This window comes from Staurois parvus, unplaced genomic scaffold (assembly GCF_062004578.1).
Source record: "Staurois parvus isolate SC_StPar_1 unplaced genomic scaffold, SC_StPar_1.0 ptg000052l, whole genome shotgun sequence".
Taxonomy (NCBI): Eukaryota; Metazoa; Chordata; class Amphibia; order Anura; family Ranidae; genus Staurois; species Staurois parvus.
Window position 1 is genome coordinate 8,410,149 of NW_028317848.1, and position 20,670 is coordinate 8,430,818.

Consider the following 20,670-nt stretch of genomic DNA (forward strand, 5'->3'; position numbering starts at 1 on the left):
TGCAGGCTGTCATCTTGTTTGTGGATATAAAAAAAAAAAATCAACTGCACAGGAGACATTCACAGCTTAGCTTGCTCGGATGCCTGTGACATCACCCAGGGAGGCAGACTGTCTTGAAGTTGGTCATCAGGCATCATTGTCATTACAACCAGCCTCAATGAACCATTCAACAACAGACATATCAGTCCCCCACTGCTAGGGTAAAGTACATTGGTGAATTTTATTTGTGTTCACACACTCACTGCCTCTTCTCTACAATATTTGTAGAGTAATTTTACCTAAGAATTCTTTTTAAAATATTTGCCTGATTAATTCTGGATGATAAAACAAAAATTACAGCAGTGCAATTGTCACTGCAGTGATAAATGTGGGGTCTAAATACCAAAAGTTAACACAAATTCTTACTTACTTTGAACAAAAGAAGCCAGTAAACACCAGTCCCCACGGTCACAGCAAAAAACACATTGGCCAGAACTCCAGCATATATAACTAAGAACTGAATCACAGTCTAAAAATAAAGGAAGATGGTCTTTAAATAACCACTACAATCATTGTCATTTTTTATCCACTATGCTATTAAATAAAGCCTGTGGTATAATAATAAAACACTATGTTGTTCTCCGTATTTTAAGAAGCATGCATCTCACCTGCAAGTCAATGACCTGGCTACCTATCCGTCTTTTCCAAGCTGCAGTTTTGAGAAGGGACCACAGCACAGCCAGCCCACCAAGCACACCTAATGCCACCTGCGGTACCATGACAGGGGTCATATATATGCTGGACACAGAATATTAAACACACTGTGAAATTTATGGTAACTTACATCTGTCTGGGTGACAGAATCTGCCTGATTCATTTCATACTGAACAGAGAAGAAAACCTGAAACAGAAAACAAAAAGTTCACATAGTAATTTTTGATCAAACATAGACACACATTTGCATAATCTAAAAAATGAAGAGCTAGAGATTAAAGCTAGAGATTATACATCACACACAAAATGATTCCACTTGATGAAGTCTGGGACAGTGCTAGGCCCTGCCGCTGTGTGAGTATTGGGAAAAGCAACATAGGGTTCACACTAATGCTGAGTGCAGGGCCCCAGAGTGTCTGTTACTGAGTGGAGAAAATTGGATTTTCAGTTTTTTCTGGGTTTTGCAATCATCTCCACATTAATAGGGCTCCAGTGCCATTCATCTTCTCCCTCAAGTTTAAGAGCAGTATTCTTCTCTTCAGAACACACTGTCACAAGTTTGCAGGCAGCTGACCATCACACAGAAGTATGAGAATACCTCTCCAAACTGAGATCAAGTGTTTCCGATGTTGGGTATTGTTATTTAGTAATACCTCAGCATACATGAATATTTTAGACAATTGTGCACGGCAGGTTGGAGAAGGCCCTTTTCCATTTCAGTATGATTGTGCCCCTGTGTACAAAGTCAGGTCCATAAAGACGTTTTGACCAGTTTGGTGTGGAGGAATGTTCTGCATACAGCCCTGTCCTCAACCCTGCCGAACACTTTTGTGCACAATTCCCAAAAACACCCTCCAAAAATTTTGTGGAAACTTACATTTCAAGGAACATGCTGTGGCCAAAGTTAAACAGCACGTTGTATTCAAACGGGCATTACCGTTACCAAACTCAACCAAACGTCTATGGGGTCGAACTGCAACCATCTGCAATGCATGCGGTAGCGCAGCATTTACAGGGTTAAATCAGGTGGTAAGGAGGCAACATAACGCCTCCTCACCGCCTGTCAAATGTCCTCTGAAGAGCAATCCAACACATATCGCTTTTAGAGGGCACTACATTTGTGAATGAGCCCTTAGTAAACACAGAGAATTGCCGTAGTAAAGAAGACATTATGGAATCTAATTAGTAGCTGATTTCTCCTTAAAAACCACCAAGATTTCTACAATTTTGTAAAAAGTATTTGCTCATTTTCTTTTTCTGGGTTTAGTGACATAACATGCAGTATGTAGACATACTCTGACTTCGTGATCTGATACAGAGTTCAGTTAAAGAAAATGCTTTTCTCTGTTGTATTCAATAAATACCTTCACAGTCTGGCTTTCTGGATTTTGTACTTGTATATCTGCGTATTCCACAGTCATGAGTGGGGGGTAAACTGTTCCTCTGTGGGTGCCAGGAACCAGGCTGATGCTGTAAGAGATGATAAATAAATCAATAGTGGTGGCTCCTGGGTAACATGTTCTTCCACTATTTTTCCTACCACCTCCCCCTCCCCTTTTTTTTCTTGTTTCCCCTGTTTTCCCCCCTCTTCCTTTTTGCTCCCTTTTCTCAAGACATGGTATCTACTCAAATACCTTTAGTATTGTAAACCGATGCTTTATGGGAATATACTATGCTTTGTGCCGCACTCATTTTACTCTCTTTGAGGTGTACTCTTTTTTTTTTTTTTTTTTTGTACAGTGAAAAAAAAATTCAATAAATACTCTCCAATTTAAAAAAAATACAGGAAAGCTTAATATACTTGTCGGTAAAGCAAACATTTTAATAGGAGGTACTTTTCCATCCAACTCTAGTGTTTAGTGATCTCTGTACTCCTGGAGAGGGCTCCGAAAGAAGCAGGTCACTTCTGTTAATGCTGCTCAAATGCTATTTGTGACTTTCTGGTCGGTGCCTTGAAAAGCCATGCCCACCAAACACCATTATCCAGAAAGCCGATTTTTAACAATTTCTGACAACCTTTTCAACCCAGCAATTTGGAGCACAGGTTAGGTGTCACAAAAGCATGCAAAGTCTATAACAGGGTGATTATCTGTAAAAGTACCAATGTACCTGATGGTGATTTTAGATGCGATACGAATCACACGAGGTGAACTGCTTAGAGTATTTTCTCGTCCACTTAGGGTGTCAACCAAAAATATTCGACGAGTCAGCAGCCAGTTGTTAACATTGTTTCCTTGTAAACATGTTTAACAGAAAGACACATTTTAAGAGCAAAACAAATGCAAACAAATTAATTATTATATAGTAAGGGACATCCTTTAATTTTACACAGCACAAAACTCTATGGTCTCCAACTCCCCTTGACTTATACCCAAGTCAAAAGACTACTTTTGTTAAAGAAAAAAAAAAAACACAACATACAGTATAACTTCTATACATAAGTCATTTTGTAATTATTCTTGCTAAAAATTACCTTTCCGTTTCAAATCAGCAGCAAAAAAATTTAAATGCTACTCCTTTGTGATCATGTCAACCCTGGGGCATCCTTTATACTACTATCTCTGTAAAGAATGCCCACAGAAATGTAACTTAAGGAGACGTATGGTCAAAACTATTTTGACCATACTTCTCCTATGGATCACAGATGTGCACTTTGTTCTGCACTCCTGTGAGCCATTTTTAGCCTACAGCGGGAAAGCCTGCTGTTGGCTGATATCACTCAACCAGTCCAGGCTGGGGAAATATCCAAAAATATCCAAACTACAGTCGGGATCCACCAAAATACCTGGACTGGCAGCTGACTCAGCCTCTCAACTGCACTGCTGGGGGACTGGAGTGCTGGATGGGCAGAGTTGAGAGCTGATGACTTACAGTCACAGCTCTCTGCTCAGAGCTGAGGGGGAAAACTGAACAATCAGTGGTGTTTGATCGCGCAGTTCTCAGTGTAGAGGCAGCGGGGGGACAAATGCAGTACTGGATCGATGCTGCATCCACCTAGGCAAGTATACACATTTTTTATTGTAAACCCTGAACTTTTACTACTCATGTGACTGACTTGCTGCTTTTCCTAGTAGTTGTTCTCTTACTACAAATCTAGGACTGATCAAGTATTAATAATAGGCAGACACTCCCACTGAGCACTCCAGATGTAGGAGTTTATTAGAATCCATTTGCCATTTTCATCAGATGCAGGTAGAATTCTGAAGAGTGCTGTAATCCTTGCAATGTACATATTTACTTACAGGGTTTTTTTTTTCCTCAACATAGTTGTGGCCAACACTGCCAAAAAACAGTTATTAGGATTGTCAAGAACAAAAAGCCTGCTTGCAGTTCAAAGAGCTGCCTGAGGGACCTTAAGCCAGCATTAGATGCAGAAATATTCACCTGGTTAAAACATGAAGAGTGTGTGAACACAAGACCAGGTGGAAACCTTCCAAATTCATGAAATGGAACTGCCTTGAAGGAAGCCACCATAAGCCTCAAGTCTCTCATGCCACAAAGATCTGCAGATCTATGGCAGCAGTGGTCAGGCCAAAACATGGTGTGGCAGAGAGGAACTGCAGCGAGGACTGTGTGTAAAGGGGACTCTGCTAAAGGAGAACATGACTCTGGAAAGAGCTTCTAGATCCTTATTAGTGTGGTTCTTAAAGGAAGGGACATCCTATACTGGTTTGTACATGTGTACTGTGACCTAGCTTACAGTTTCTGCTTGCCAGTGTCCAATCTTCCTGTAGGTAGTAGTATAACATGAAGGTTTTAGACTTCCTGCATCCCTCAGTAGACAAGAGAGAAAAACATTTTCTTACAAAGTCCTTGAGTCATGTATTGCGTGTGCAACAGTTTCACTTTCTGTGGCATCCAATACAACAAACTAATTTAAGTACATCTGAGATCCTTTGTCTTAAAAGTCTACAGTTGTGTCATTGCTGCTGAATATACACTCTGGCTTTTTACATCTTTCAGGAATTACAGATGCATTCCAAATACCAGTTCTGTACAAATACTGCAACTATTACAAAGCCACATTCCTCCAATAGATTTTCTATAAATGTATAATACGGAAAAAATGCTTGTCCGGGAAAGAGATACCTTTGTTATTATCTTGTGACACAGAACAGAGCTAATAAGCATACCTAAACATACTTAGAAACTAACAGCTTCAGAACCAAAGTCTGAATCTGATCGGTGGCATAGAACAGGTCCTACTTGAGATAAATAATACGTGAGGGCAGTTATGAATAAATGGAATTTTACAGACTTACCTAAATTGACAAACTGGTCATTGTACTGGAGGTTAAGGTTTAGGACAGGTACAGGCCATATGTACTGCTGACTGTCACTTCCACGGTAGGAGAGATACACATCATAAAAGACGGGTTCTGGAAAGTCATGGAGGATCTTGGACACAGACAACTCACACTATGCAAGATAAACCATAGTAACATCAGAAATTCACAGCAAAACTGTAAATTGGAAAAAAAACCACACACAAAACCATCCAGTATATACAGATTGTGTTTATTATTTTGAAAGCACCTCTGTTGTGCACTAAGAACTCTCTGAATCTGGGTCTGCATGAGACACCACATACCACAATGCAATACCAATTGTCTTAATTGGTGGTGAGGCACCTGAGTGGCACTGTAATGGGGGAATTGCTTAGACCCATTTTTCAGATCCTGGGGCTTTTCACAGCGCAACAGAAGCACTTTTACACAGCAGACCATATAGCTTTCTGGTTACAATGCGTTGTTTGTTGGTATGCCATGAACTATGTCATGTACAACATCTAAACTGTAATACAGCCACTAGTGTACCTCTTTTAGGAATGTTGAACTTAAGATTATTTTGAAACACCTTCAAAAACTGGGGTAAAGGTACATTTTTAAAGCAGTAAAAGTTTCTGCCACTCAGTTCTTACATTTTGGTCATATGTTGTTCCAAATTCATATGCAGCATCCAACCGCTTGGAAGTGTCAGGACACAACTGTAAAGAAAGGAAAACAGACAATAAATAGAGAGTTTCACACCTTTTGAATCCATAATTTTCCCTTTAATCAGTAACACAAGAAGGTGCAATATACTCCGAATTTATGATCTCTCAGTTCTCCTTAAAAGTAACCTGACATATGGATGCTGATCTACTAATGGAGTTTAGAATCTTTACACAATCTTTATCCAATCATGTAAAAAGCTAATGCCTGACCAGTGTGTTCTGGTGGAGGACAGTCCCCCTGTCAGAACACAGTAGCTCAGTGGGGGGAATCGCTGTACTAACAATAAATAATTAGTACAGCAAGCTCCTCTCAATCTCATCAGTTTTGTTTTTTTTTCATTCAGCCCACTGGAAAAAAAAACTGATAGTGTGTACTAGGCATGAATGTACAGTATGACCTGTTTAACTCTACCATTACTAAAGATAAAAAAAGTAATACATAATTTTTAGGGACAAACAAGTGTTTCAAATGTCAATACTGTCTTGCAAAATAGTTTTGATTTTTTTATGCAATCTATAGACAAGAAGACATAATAAAACAAAAATATATGCTTTGTCCTAGTTTGACCAATGTTAGGTTCTTAAAACAACTAGTGTTACTTTACCATAGATAAAAAGTGCACACTTTATTTTACAATTTGTCCCCTTTTTTTAACGCAGACTGTTAGACAGGACCATTCGGTTGATTGCAGGCTGGTTGGTAAGTTGAGCTGGGAATTTTTCTCTCTTATTGTTTGACATGCGTCACCTTTCCATGTACTCCTTCCTGTGAAGGCCAGTTATAGATTGGAGCAGTGGCAATTTGTAATTCAGGGAAAAAAATACTAAAATTAATTTTAGTGCACACAAACACATTATAATACCCATTTTTCTTGCCCTTACTCTGACATTCTCAGCGATACCTCACATGAGTGGTGCAATTGCTGTTTACATATGTGTGCGTGACCTATGGGTGATGGTCCTTCTCACTTAAAAGTGATCATATGGCTGTAGAACCACCTGGATCATGTTAACTAAAGAGCCAATCTCTGGCTGTAAAAAATATCACTAAACTCTTGGCTGCCTCTGCAGACATAAATTTGTTATAACCGCTTGAGGACAGGAAGTATATACACATATGGCAGTCAGCACATGGTCATGTAGAACTCTGGGAATCATTTCCCATGACAGACTTACTGTAGGCCAGCTTGGTTAAATCCAGTTCTACATGTCATAATTGTAAGGACGCCGGGGATTCCACAGTCCACTGTAATAGCATTTGCTTCATACAGTAAGCTGTGCCCTCTTCCAGAGAGTCAAAAGCAACTCCCCTCTGCTGCCAGAAACAAAAGAGCGCTCCTCACTTCTGTCCCTCCAACACCCAGGAGCTACCTTGTAGTCTGCAGAGGTGACGAGGAAGGGTAGATGACGTCATGCTCTTCACTTCACCCAATCAGAGCCTACCTAGTATTTGTTGACAAAACTACAAGGCAGTTCTTGGGTGTTGGAGGGACAGGAGTCAGGAGCACTCCTTTGTTTCTGGAATCAGAGGAGAGACGCTCCAACCCCTCCAGAGGTGGTCACACCTTACTGTATGTAGCAAAGGCTACCACGGTGGATTTGTTTATTTAAAATCATATCCAAAATTATTCACTGTATATAATAAAATAAATTCCCTGTGTAATGACACTTAAAAGTCCCACTTTCACCCTTGAAAGTCCTAATACAGTATAAATAGAATATTGCTGTATGTGTATTAGTAAAAAATTACGTCCCCGCATAGTTCGTAATATGTATTATATAACAAATATTGCTTAGTAAGAGTATATGGAGTATGAAAATCTGAGTTATAGGAAGTGATATAGGTTTGTAAGATCGTGGCAATGTGGAATTATCATCTTTCCCTTAAATATAATGGTGGCGAAGGACTCGCTGCCAATTAGGCAGACGGAGGTAAATGTGGCAGCCGATCCAATGGATACACCCCTTATGAGGAAGTCAGGAAGTGCCGAAACGCATCAAGGTACGTGACGTTGGACATTGCACAAAAAATTGGAAGTGGCGGAGCGGCCATCTTAAGTGACGTTTACCACATTTGGCGTTCCAGGAAGCTGCTTGAGGTGGCGTTATGGGAATACATGCATTTTTATGATTTCTAAATGTAAGCACATTTATTAAAGTCTGGATCTTTTATAATTGAACATACTACACTATATGGCTGTTATTTCTTCTATCTATGAGTAACATGGAGAAAATGAAGGCAGGAGTATATGAATGAATAATTTGTGATCTGAATGTATTCCTGTGGATATTGGAGTGAGGTTCCACTGGATTACTATTTTCTGGATTACTAGCTTTGAAGGCTGGTTTATTATCTAATTAGGGTAAGGGTATGTGATTCAGCCACTTAGATGTGTTCACAGAAGAATGTGTATATAGAAGTTTGCTTCACTATCATAAGTGTTTTCACGTTTTTGTGTGTTTTTATTTGCACAAAAAAGTTTTTCTTCTCTTTTTGGATTTAATTGTTATATAATTTATTTATTGTTTTATTGAGGATAATACACTATCCAGTTTTCCTTTGTTTGGAGGTACACAGCAATTTTGGAGTCACACGGTGAATTTAAATCAGAATTGGTATGAATAATTTTTTTGGACTTTGATTTTTGTGGATTTTTGGATATTTCACAGACACTGGAAAGGTTTATATAATACCACGGTGGATTGCCAAGTCTCCAGTGCTCATTACAGTTATGGCATTTGTAGGATCAGTTTTAACCAAGGTGGCCCAAAGTAAGTCTTTCATGTAAATGTGTTCCTAGTTTAAAGTGGTTGAAAGTGGTTGTAAACCCTTACATATACCCAGTGAAGTGACTAGCCTCAGGTGATACACAAAGATTAAACAAATTCTCTGACATAACTTGTACCTAATTATCTGCAGTCTTCTCCTCTCTACCTTCAATGTTCAGAATTGAAACAGCTCGTCTGAGCTTTCAGAAAGCAGGGGACAGGTAGCTGAAGTTACACTCAGTTAGGAGAGCTGTTTGAAAGGAGGGGACCCCCCCTTCAGAAAACACACAGGAACAGAGATGAGGCTGTCAGTCACAAGCTGTGTGCTGGAGCTCCCTCCCCTATCACCTTTTTACCTCTTGGCATCAGGAAAACTTATCAGAAGTAACTCATGCAGGTAGCAGGAATAAGGCAACAGAGAGAAATGACATCTAGTGTTCTGGATTGAAACCTGTATACACTATTGAAGGATATACATTTGTTCATATTTCATGTCAGAGATTTACCACCACTTTAAGGTTTTCAGATCATATGCCACATGCCCTAGGTCCTCTGCTGGTTAAGGAAAATACAGTACTTCCAATTACCTGCAGTAAGCCTCCATGAAGTGACCTCCAAGCAATGAACTTCCCGCTTACATCATACAAAGCTGCTAAAAATGCCAGTTTTGTGTTCTGTGCCTGAAATTAAATATAACATCATATTTCACTGACAAAATTATATTAATTCCGGAGTTTAAAAAGATGGCCCTTTGAAATATCTTATTCACCAAAGTAATTTTCTTCAATCACCAATCACATTACACAGATCTGTCTACCCACTTCACTTTTCCAGCTTAGTGGTTCACCTCCCAGCTCGTTGTATAGGGGTCATGAAGATGATTTATTGCCTACTGAACAGCCAGAGGGGTGACACAGGAAGCTAAATTAATGAAACAGGAAGTACGGGTGTCATCTGCATGGAATTGTGCACTGACAGAAATGTGTAAATTAAACAAAATTACGAGTTATTTGGCAGATAAAACATACATACAGTGGGGATCGAAAGTTTGGGCACCCCAGCTAAAAATGTGTATTAATGTGCATAAAGAAGCCAAGGAAAGATGGAAAAATCTCCAAAAGGCATCAAATTACAGATTAGACATTCTTATAATATGTCAACAAAAGTTAGATTTTATTTCCATCATTTACACTTTCAAAATAACAGAAAACAAAAAAATGGCGTCTGCAAAAGTTTGGGCACCCTGCAGAGTTAATATCTTGTACTGCCCCCTTTGGCAAGTATCACAGCTTGTAAACGCTTTTTGTAGCCAGCCAAGAGTCTTTCAATTCTTGTTTGAGGTATCTTTGCCCATTCTTCCTTACAAAAGTCTTCCAGTTCTTTGAGATTTCTGGGCTGTCTGTCACGCACTGCTCTTTTAAGGTCTATCCATAGATTTTCAATTATGTTGAGGTCAGGAGATTGTGAAGGCCATGGCAAAACCTTCAGTTTACGCCTCTTGATGTAATCCCTGTGGATTTCGAGGTGTGTTTAGGATCATTATCCATTTGTAGAAGCCATCCTCTCTTTAACTTCAGCTTTTTCACAGATGGCATCAAGTTACCATCCAAAATTTGCTGAAATTTTATTGAATCCATTTTTCCTTCTACTCGTGAGATGTTCCCTGTGCCACTGGCTGCAACACAACCCCAAAGCATGATTGATCCAACCCCATGCTTAACAGTTGGACAGAGGTTCTTTTCATTAAATTCTGTGCCCCTTCTTCTCCAAACAAACCTTTGCTCATTCCGGCCAAAAAGTTCAATTTTAACCTCATCGGTCCACAGAACTTGTTTCCAAAATGCATCAGGCTTGTCTATATGTTCATTTGCAAAGTTCAAACGATGATTTTTGTGGTGAGGACGTAGAAGAGGTTTTCTTCTGATGACTCTTCCATGAAGACCATATTTGTACAAGTATCTCTTTATAGTGGAATAGTGTACTACAACTCCAGTGTCTGCCAGATCTTTCTGGAGGGATCGTGCAGTCAAACGTGGGTTTTGAATTGTTTTTCTCACAATCCTGCGAGCTGTTCTGTCTGATATTTTTCTTGGTCTTCCAGATCTTGCTTTAACTTCCACTGTTCCTGATGACTGCCATTTCTTAATTACATTCCGAACAGAGGATATTGACATCTGAAAACGCTTTGCTATCTTCTTATAGCCTTCTTCAGCTTTGTGAGCGTCAACTATTTTCAGTTTCAGTTTTCTAGACAACTGCTTAGAAGAACCCATGGTGCTGATTGTTGGGGCAAGGTCAGATGAGTCTGGGCATTTAAAACCTTTGAGATTGACATCACCTGGTCTTCCCAGACGATGATTGAGAACAATCCATGACACTGGCAGGTCTCAGCTTGGCAAAGGGGGCAGTGCATGCTATAAATTCTGCAGGGTGCCCAAACTTTTGCAGACGCCATTTTTTTGTTTTCTGTAATTTTGAAAGTGTAAATGATGGAAATAAAATCTAACTTTTGTTGACATATTATAAGAATGTCTAATCTGTAATTTGATGCCTTTTGGAGATTTTTCCATCTTTCCTTGGCTTCTTTATGCACATTAATACAATTTTTTAGGTGGGGTGCCCAAACTTTCGATCCCCACTGTATGTATAACTTACTTTAAAAAAAGTGATAGTAATTTTCTGCTGAGTCCAATAAAATGTAAAAATTACAGACACATGGTTAATATCCTTATCTTTGTGTTAGAGCTTTGTAAATAGAGCCTATTGTGTGGGGGCTTTTACCTAATATTAAAGTGGAGCTAAAAGCCGCAATACTTGCCTATCTTTAACAGTCCAACATCTCTCACTGTGGCCGTCTTCATTGGCTGGCAGAGGATGATGTCACTTCTGCACATGTGCAGGAGTGAGTGCAGTCATCCCAGCACACAGGAGCAGGGCCACAAAGTAAACTGAGCTTTACTTACACAGCTCAATGTAAATTCCACAGAAGACTGCAAGCAGGCAGGTAGGTTTTATTGCAGAACAGACATGCATGTTTCTTCTGCAATAAAGGGCCTGTCTGCTCGCAGTTGTAAGTTTTGTTTTAAAGCATTACTAAACCCAGGACCCTGCATTCACTATATCTGATCTCCCACAGTACACACAACATGGAAATGCAATTATTATTTTGGTAAATAGAAACCACTAAATACCTTTTGTCATCAGCAGTTAGAGCAGTCTTATGACTTCTATCAGTGTTCAGTCAAGCAGTAGCTAAAGCTTGTAGGAGGAGTTTTCTTTCTGCTCTAGGAGGATACAAAACCCCTGACCTCTGTCTGACCAGTGCTGATTGGCCCTGTGCTGATCACATGCACTTTCTTAAGAAAAAAAAAAAAACCTCTCTAGTAATACACACCAAACTGAGCATGTGCAAAATGCCTATGGTTCAGTCTGTCTTATCAGGAGCTAAGAGGTGGTTGCTTAGACAAGGGGAGGAACAGAGCTAACAGAATCAAACTGCCTTTTTACACCATCAAGACGATTAACCCCTTAGGTTCCACAGTGAGTATAACAAGCATGCTTTACTGTATATACAGACTGATTTTACTGTTGTGGGTTTAGTAACACTTTAAGAGTCAAAGTAGATGTAAACACTAAAATAATGACATATAGTTTGCCAAAGCAGTAGTGAGACACGGGCATCTGACACACCCAGTGGTGATGGATACTGAAGGTTCTAGTGACATCTCTAGCTCTGCAAGAGAGCAAAGACTGAAGTCAACAGAGTCAGTAATGGTGAATTTTATGCCTGTATTTATAACACTGTATTCACATAAGCTTTTCCAGTGTCATAGCAGTGTCTTCAATGGAGGAGATCATTTGAGGAAAGTGGAAAAATAGAGCTGGAACCATAAGGTTATCTTACTGGCAACTTGGCTTGTAGTGTGATGTAACAAAAATGTTCATTGAAGCGCCACACCACTGCTAAGGGTCCAAATACAACTTTATTCCAATGCGTTTCATCAGGGCTTGAAAACAATGTGAATAGACTAGAAGTTAATTGGAGCTTTCATTTTATTTATTCTAGCGTAATTACAAGCACAGGCCAGTGAGAAGAAGGGTTTGTTTTCATACAGTTTTCTCTTGCTTTCCATTCCCATCATGATCAGTGCAAATTATTCCAGGAAACAAAGAAACGGAAACGAGTGATGACTCGATAAAACTGCAAACTTTGTAAAATAGAAGGATTAAAGTGGTTGTAAAGGTTCAAGGTTTTTTACCTTAATGTATTCTATGCATTAACCCTTTCAATGCCAGGTCTGTATTGTCTGGATTGTGTATAAAACTGATAGGCAGACTCCTGCCTGCCAGGTGGAAGCAATCGGGCTGTTTCGCTGCCGCCTCATTGCTTCCACAGCCCCCACAGCGATCTGCATTGCAATACATTGAATGGAGGCCAGAGGAGGCACGCTGGTTCTTTTAGACTCTGCATGCCTCAATAAAGAGAACCTGTCACCTACAAATCATCACATAAGAGACTTTGTGTCCCCTGTGTGATGCAAAAAGATAAAAGTTACACCCAAGCACATAACATCCCCCCCAGAATAAAAATTTGCTCCTCCCCACCCCCACATACACACGTTCGAACGCAAACACACACGTGAGGGTGCCTACTCGTGAAAACGTCAATTGCGATGCACAGGTTACAAATTGCCACGCACGCCGGAGTGGGAGCAATAATTCTAGCACAAGACTTCCTCTGTAACACCGAACTGATGAGCTATAGGGGTTTTTGAAGCGTCGCCATTTCATAGGCGCACGCAAATTTAAGGTTTGGCATGTTGGGTATCTACTTACTCGGCGCTCACTTACTTACCTTGTTGAATTTCCTAGACCTATGGTAATATCTTAGGACAAAAAAATTGTAACTACTACTTTATTCTCTGGGGTGTCTGCTTTCAGAAAATATACAATGTTTTGTGGGTTTTGTGAGATCTTCAGGCCTAAAATGATTTTTTAAACAGGTGTGCAAAAAATGCAAAAACAGCTCTGGCAGCGAAAGTGTTAGTGTAAAAAACCTTCTGGGTGCAGCTCCCGCCTAGCCTCTCATACTTATCTGAGCCCCAACTCCTTCCAGGAATGTACGCGAGAGCAGCGGCTCTCATTGCTCTCTCTCTCCTCATTGGCTCATTCAGCAACGGCAGCCATTGGCTCCTACTGTCAATCACAGCCAGTGGGCCAATGAGGAGATAGTGGGGGGCGGGGCTGAGCAGTACTCCGTGAATGGACACAGAGCGAGCTTGTTCGGGTGCCTCCATAGCAACGTTTTGCTATGGGTGCACTCGATAAGGGGGAGGAGCCGAGACCATCGGTGGGGGACCAAAGAATAGGCAGATTGTGGATGCTCTGTGCAAAACCATTGCGCAGAACAGGTAAGTATAACATGTTTGTTTTTTTTTTTTCAAATCCTTTATAATCACTTTAATACATGAAATAAGGAATAACAGCACTTACAGGAAACAAGAATGCAGTTGCGCTCCTGCTTTTTATGATAAGAGATCAATTACAGTCATGGCCGAAATTGTTGGCACCCTTGATATTTCTCCAGGAAATCATGTATTTCTCACGAAACGTATTGCATTAACACATGTTTTGCTATACACATGTTTATTCCCTTTGTGTGTATTGGGACAAAACAAAAAAAGGGAGGAAAGAAAGCAAATTCGACATAATGTCACACAAACCTCCAAAAATGGGCTGGACAAAAGTATTGGCACCCTTTCACAACTGCGGATAAATAAGAATGTTACAAGCATGTGATGCTCCTGTAAACTCACCTGGGGCAAGTAACAGGTGTGGGCAATATAGAAATCACACCTGAAAGCAGATAAAAAGGAGAGACGTTCACTTAACCTTTGCATTGTGTGTCTGTCTGTGCCACACTAAGCATGGACAACAGAAAGAGGAGACGAGAACTGTCTGAGGACCTGAGAACCAAAATTGTGGCAAAATATCAACAATCTCAAGGTTACAAGTCCATCTCCAGAGAACTAGATTTGCCTTTGTCCACAGTGCGCAACATTATCAAGAAGTTTGCAACCCATGGCACTGTAGCTAATCTCCCTGGTCGTGGACGGATGAGGAAAATTGATGAAAGATTGCAACGCAGAATAGTCCGGATGGTGGATAAGCAGCCCCAAACATGTTCCAAAGACATTCAAGCTGTCCTGCAGGCTCAGGGAGCATCAGTGTCAGCGCGAACTATCCGTCGACATTTAAATGAAATGAAACGCTATGGCAGGAGACCCAGGAGGACCCCACTGCTGACACAGAGACATAAAAAAGCAAGACTACAGTTTGCCAAAATGTACTTGAGTAAGCCAAAAGCCTTCTGGGAAAACGTCTTGTGGACAGATGAGACCAAGATAGAGCTTTTCGGTAAAGCACATCATTCTACTGTTTACCGAAAACGGAATGAGGCCTACAAAGAACAAAACACAGTACCTACGGTAAAATATGGTGGAGGTTCAATGATGTTTTGGGGTTGTTTTGCTGCCTCTGGCACTGGGTGCCTTGACTGTGTGCAAGGCATCATGAAATCTGAGGATTACCAAAGGATTTTGGGTCGCACTGTAGGGCCCAGTGTCAGAAAGCTGGGTTTGCGTCCAAGATCCTGGGTCTTCCAGCAGGACAATGACCCCAAACATACGTCAAAAAGCACTCAGAAATGGATGGCAAAGAAGCGCTGGAGAGTTCTGAAGTGGCCAGCAATGAGCCCAGATCTAAATCCCATTGAACACCTGTGGAGAGATCTTAAAATTGCTGTTGGGAAAAGGTGTCCTTCCAATAAGAGAGACCTGGAGCTGTTTGCAAAGGAAGAGTGGTCCAAAATTCCGGGTGAGAGGTGTCAGAAGCTTATTGATGGTTATAGGAAGCGACTGATTTCAGTTATGTTTTCCAAAGGGTGTGCAACCAAATATTAAGTTAAGGGTGCCAATACTTTTGTCCAGCCCATTTTTGGGGTTTTGTGTGACATTATGTCATATTTGCTTTTCTGCCTCTGTTTTATATTTGTTCCAATACATACAAAGGGAATAAACATGTGTATAGCAAAACATGTGTTAATGCAATACCTTTTTTGTGTGAAATACTTGATTTTCAGGAAAAATATCAAGGGTGCCAACAATTTCGGCCATGACTGTATATATGTGCAATAATCTCATGTGGGTCACCAATTGATATGAATGATTCATAAGGCGCTATGGAATGTGCCTGTGGCATGTAAAACAATAAAGTAGGGAGTAGATAATATGTTTCTATGGTAAAAAGAAGAATAAAAAGCCCAGTATTGATTTACTGGTTTAAGTTAATCCTAAATACCTACAGTATATAGTAATGGTGGCTCACCTGTTCACCCCACTTAAAGCTGAAGTTTTCTGGGAATGGAGAAGCTGTAAGTACTCGGACTGCTAATCCCGGCTGGTCATCATAGTACAGCCATGGAACATTGGTCCTCCTGTGAGAAGAACCATTTATTGGACAGTTGTACATTGAATAATGAGAAAACCGTTCATTATGTTGGAGCCTTGTCCATAGCAGACTGTAGCTGTAATTTCTGTACAACAAGTTGAAAACCAAATATCGTCCTACTTTTTCTGTGTCCGAGTCTTCTACTTAACAATTGACAAAAAGTACTCCAGTTTAACTTCACGGCGATGCCTGAACAGACACTTTGAGAATGAATGTTCTGCCAGATGCATGTCTGTCTGAGCAAGGCAGGCAAAAAGCCAGCGTGATGTAATATTAAAAGTTCCCTTGGATGTGCAGACATTTCCGGATAACAAAGTAACATCATTTTGTACCCAGTTTATCACCTCCTCTAACACGGAGGAACCCATAGGATTCATTCACACCATACGTGCAGAAAAACGGATGCATATATTTCATTTGCAGAGACACAAATTTACATCAGTGTTCATGCGTGTTTATATTAGTTTTATGCATGTTGCAGATTCCTGCTCAGAAAAAAATCTGCACGTGATACTAATGTTGTGGTGTGCACAGGGCACATAGAGAACAATTGTTTTCTTTGTGCCCTTGCAGAAAAACGCACATCTCTGTACACTAGTGTGAACAAGGCCTTAAAGCGGAACTAAAATCCTGCTGTCAAAAAACGCGAACAGGCAGGCTCTGTATTGAAGTTTACAGGCTCACTGGCACAAAGAAGTGTTGAAATGTACATCCAATAACAAAACATAAATAAACATTTTAAATCGTGAGAATTATTTATAGATTAGGAATACAGCTGTATTTTTATTTCATCCCTCATAAGACTTTTGAAAAACACTTGGTTACTTATATACTCTCCATTATTTATTATCTTTTAAATGTCAGTGCTTTCTGCTTGGCTTTAAAAATAACTAAAAGCAAAACGTTTTTGGTGTATAGAGTGCAGAGAAATTGGAACACCTTTCAGGTTTTTTTGCTGTCTGTGTCCCCATTACAGAAATTCCCCATCTCTAATTGTTTTCAATTTTCATTAAAAGTAAATGTAACAGAAAATCCAAAATTTTAGGTTGTCCGCAGAACAGTATTACAGGAGAAATATTCCAATGGGAACATCAGTTCTTTTAACCCTGGTAAGAACCAGGGACTCCCTCAGTTTGGAGGGATTTTCTGTTTTGGTTACAGGACAGAAAGTGAAGGGAAATCTCAGATCTCATACAGATGGCAAAAACAATTTATAACTCTCTCTTACTGTATCCAAAATGAAAAAAAAAAAGTTTTGCCTTTAGTTGCAATTTAAAAGAAACATGAAGTGAGAGAGTTACAGAGACTGCCATTGCTGATCTTCCTCTAGAAAGCCTAGTTGCCTATCTTTGGCTTCAGTGCTTTCTCAGTTAGAGACCTGAAACAATGAGAGATAAGAAAGTCAGAGTGGCGTCAAAGCTCCTGATTTACATACTTCTTCCAGGTAAGTGACACCGAAAGCGCTGAAGCCACAGGACCTTCATGACAACCAGGTAAATAGCATTTTCAGAAGGTGAAGTCAGCAATGGCAGCCTGAATTTTCTCTCATTACAGGTTTCCTTCCAAGAATGATTTTATGTATTGCCTGGCAGTAGGTTTTCACACTGTATATCAATGAAGACATGCAGAACAAAGCTGGAACGTTTAATGTTGTTCAAGACATTATAAAGACCTCAGCATATTTCCAAGGGGTTACATATATAAGTAATGCATAGTTTACCAGTATGAGATGGAATGGACCACTCCACGTGCAGCTGTGTTAGTGAATATGTACCGGAACAGACCACAGGCATCAGTACTCTGCAGACTCACAGAGTTCATGTTCATTACACACATGTTCCCCAGAGCCTGGCATGCTGTATGGTTGGAGTAGAGCTGTGGAACAAGAATACATCACAGGGCTAAGAAATAGAACACACATGTGAGTAACAGCTTGATTTTTGTTTCTCCCTATAAGAAGTCATACAGTAGATATATATGGCACATGCAACAAACCGAACGGATGGCGGTCAAATGTAACATATCAGTTACATTCATTACCTACTCAGCTGGCATGTTGTCAAATGAGCGTTGTGATATGTAAATGCCACCTGTAGGGATGACCTAACCTAGGTTCAAACTGAACTTTGGCTGTTTGGGCGAACATCCACACTTTAGCCCATTTAGCCCCCTGTTAAGCAGTCATATGATTTTATATAGGATCTTGCTGGTGGAAAGATTCCATGTAAAATCTTGTTTGTACACTATACGCATGTAACATTTGTGATAGCGATAGTGGAAACAGGCAGCTTCTGCCACCTAATGTCATTGGTTGTGACAATGCAGGCAATCTTGCTACCTGTCATCCTAGGATGCTACTACTCAGATGGCACCTACCGCATCCTTACCCTAGGTTCACACCTAAGCGTTTTCTGTAGCATTTTGCGTTTTGAAGAAACGCAGTACAGTGCATTTAACATGATTTCCTATGGGACATGTTCACATCTGCGCGTTTTCACCTGGTGTATTTTTTTTTAAAGGGTCAGGGACTTTTTCGATCACCAAAAGTTGCGTTTTGGGTTCTATAGACTTTATTGGAAATGCTGCAGAAAAGTCTGTATTGCGTTTGTGCTGCGGTTTTCATGCATTTTGCGTTTTAAATATGCCTAGCAACAAGAAAAATGTAAAAATGAAAAGAAAAAAAAAGCGTATCAAAAATGAAGCAAAAATGCAAGTGCAAAAACGCAAAACGCAATGCAGAAACTACTCAAACGCAACCTGCATAGGTGTGAACCTAGCCTTAGAGTGCTTAGTTGTTAGGACACAGGCAGCTACTGCGGTCTAGGACCTGGGTCACTAGGATGTAGGTAACTCCTGATATCTAGTATCCTTGGTTGCTAGGATGGGTGTGACTCTTGCTGCCTAATATCCTTGGCTGCTAGGATGCAGACAACTCGTGTGGCTCCTGCTATATAGCATGCTTGATATTCATGACCAATATCATACACTTATGCTAAACGCATGTAAATATTAGCACAAGCGGTAATATGCATACAGCAATAAATACGGTCCATATGCAGGACACTGAGTGCAGAATATTTCTTTTTTTTTTTTCTTAAGCGGCTGAATGCGGCTGCATGTTACATCACTGCTGGGCATAAACTCATGGCATAACATGCAACTTCATTCAGAGTTTAAAAAAAAAGTGTGCATTACAGATCTGATGCGGCATATTTTGTGCCCATGTGCATGAGGCAAAATAGTGCTTTTGTTGTTCTGACAGCTGTTTACAATGAGCTAAAATGGTGACCAGACTGTAAGGGGATGTACTACATCATGTTAATACCATCTACCCATTGCTAATCTATGAATGTTAATACCATCTACCCATTGCTACTCTATTAATTTTTGTTTGTTTTTGTCCCCTATTCCTTCTCTAATATTAGCCTTAAATCTTTTTTTTTTAAACATACGATCACATCTATCTAATAAAAGCAGTAAACAAACATACCAAACAAGCTGCAGCTGCTGCCTGCAAGTGAATGGAAAGCCATTCTGATCTTAGCAAAACTCCCTGGAACAAAAATACATTAGAAACAATGACAAATCTTTTTAATATGCAGTCTTATGATCTGTTCTGCAGAGTATAACGGGCTTACCAGTTGTGCATAGCGGATAGTCGAAATAACTCTGGACAGGATATGGCCTCCTGCTGCATTGAAACAAATACCTCCAGCCTAAGAACATAGTAGAATTAACTGGTCACCAACTGGATAAAAAAAACCTACTCAATATATCACACATAATCTTATTTGATAAACATTACTTTAAATGTATTTTAACCACTTCAATACAGACACTTTCACCCCCTTCCTGCCCAGGCCAATATTCAGCTTTCAGCGCTGTCGCACTTTGAATGACAATTGCGCGGTCATGCAACACTACCCATATGAAAGTTTTATCTTTTTTTTCACACAAATAGAGCTTTCTTTTGGTGGCATTTAATCACCACTGAGGTTTTTATTTTTTTGCTAAATAAAACAAAAAACACCTGAAACTTTTGAAAAAAAAAACAGCACTTTTCTTCATTTCTGTTATACAATTTTGCAAATAAATAACATTTCTTCATAAATTTAGGTCAAAATGTATTCCACTACATTTCTTTGGTGAAAATAATAATACTAATTAAATTTGTATTTTTTTTTTCAAATTTTTCTATTATTTTTTTATTACATTTTTTCTTTTTTTTACTATTTTATTTTTCAGCACACTGTGACCAAAGCAATACAATGTTACCATAGTAACATTGAACTACTCTTCAGTATTTTTTTTTTTCTTAAACACATTATGATTGCTAATACCAATGTACTTCATTGCTATGTGCAATCATTGTTACTGAATGAAACATTAATTCAGTCTTTTGTTGTGATTAGCTGTGATTGGGCAAAGCTGATCACATGATACAGATAGGCTGTGATTGGCCCTGCCTGCATCATGTGACTACCTTGACAAGTCACAGCTAACAACATAATTGTATACAATGGATGGCATGACAGGAAGCCATCCATTGTATACAATTGACATGTGATCTGCTGTGATTGGTCACAACGGTCACATGACAATGGCAATGGGCCAGTGTAGTGATATGTCATCCCGTGGACACAGCTGGTGACAGATCGCGCCGCTGCGTGGCTCATTTTAACAGGACGTCATATGATGCCCAG

At 39.8% G+C, this 20,670-nt stretch overlaps 1 protein-coding gene across 3 annotated transcripts in view; it reads right to left on the reverse strand.

Moving 5' to 3' along the window:
- Positions 1-20,670, reverse strand: part of TMEM67 (transmembrane protein 67) — a 58,595-nt gene that overhangs the window by 22,028 nt on the left and 15,897 nt on the right. For 2 of the 3 annotated variants that reach the window (XM_089666906.1, XM_089666920.1), the window contains 12 exons: positions 19,606-19,683; positions 19,458-19,520; positions 17,688-17,842; positions 15,845-15,953; positions 9,046-9,138; positions 5,615-5,680; positions 4,956-5,112; positions 2,803-2,926; positions 2,058-2,163; positions 824-880; positions 648-746; positions 410-508 (listed from right to left, as the gene is read on the reverse strand). In XM_089666906.1, coding sequence (XP_089523032.1) covers positions 410-508; positions 648-746; positions 824-880; positions 2,058-2,163; positions 2,803-2,926; positions 4,956-5,112; positions 5,615-5,680; positions 9,046-9,138; positions 15,845-15,953; positions 17,688-17,842; positions 19,458-19,520; positions 19,606-19,683 — 1,206 coding nt within the window. The remainder of the gene's footprint in view (positions 1-409; positions 509-647; positions 747-823; positions 881-2,057; positions 2,164-2,802; positions 2,927-4,955; positions 5,113-5,614; positions 5,681-9,045; positions 9,139-15,844; positions 15,954-17,687; positions 17,843-19,457; positions 19,521-19,605; positions 19,684-20,670) is intronic. The other variant, XM_089666913.1, reaches the window with a different exon arrangement.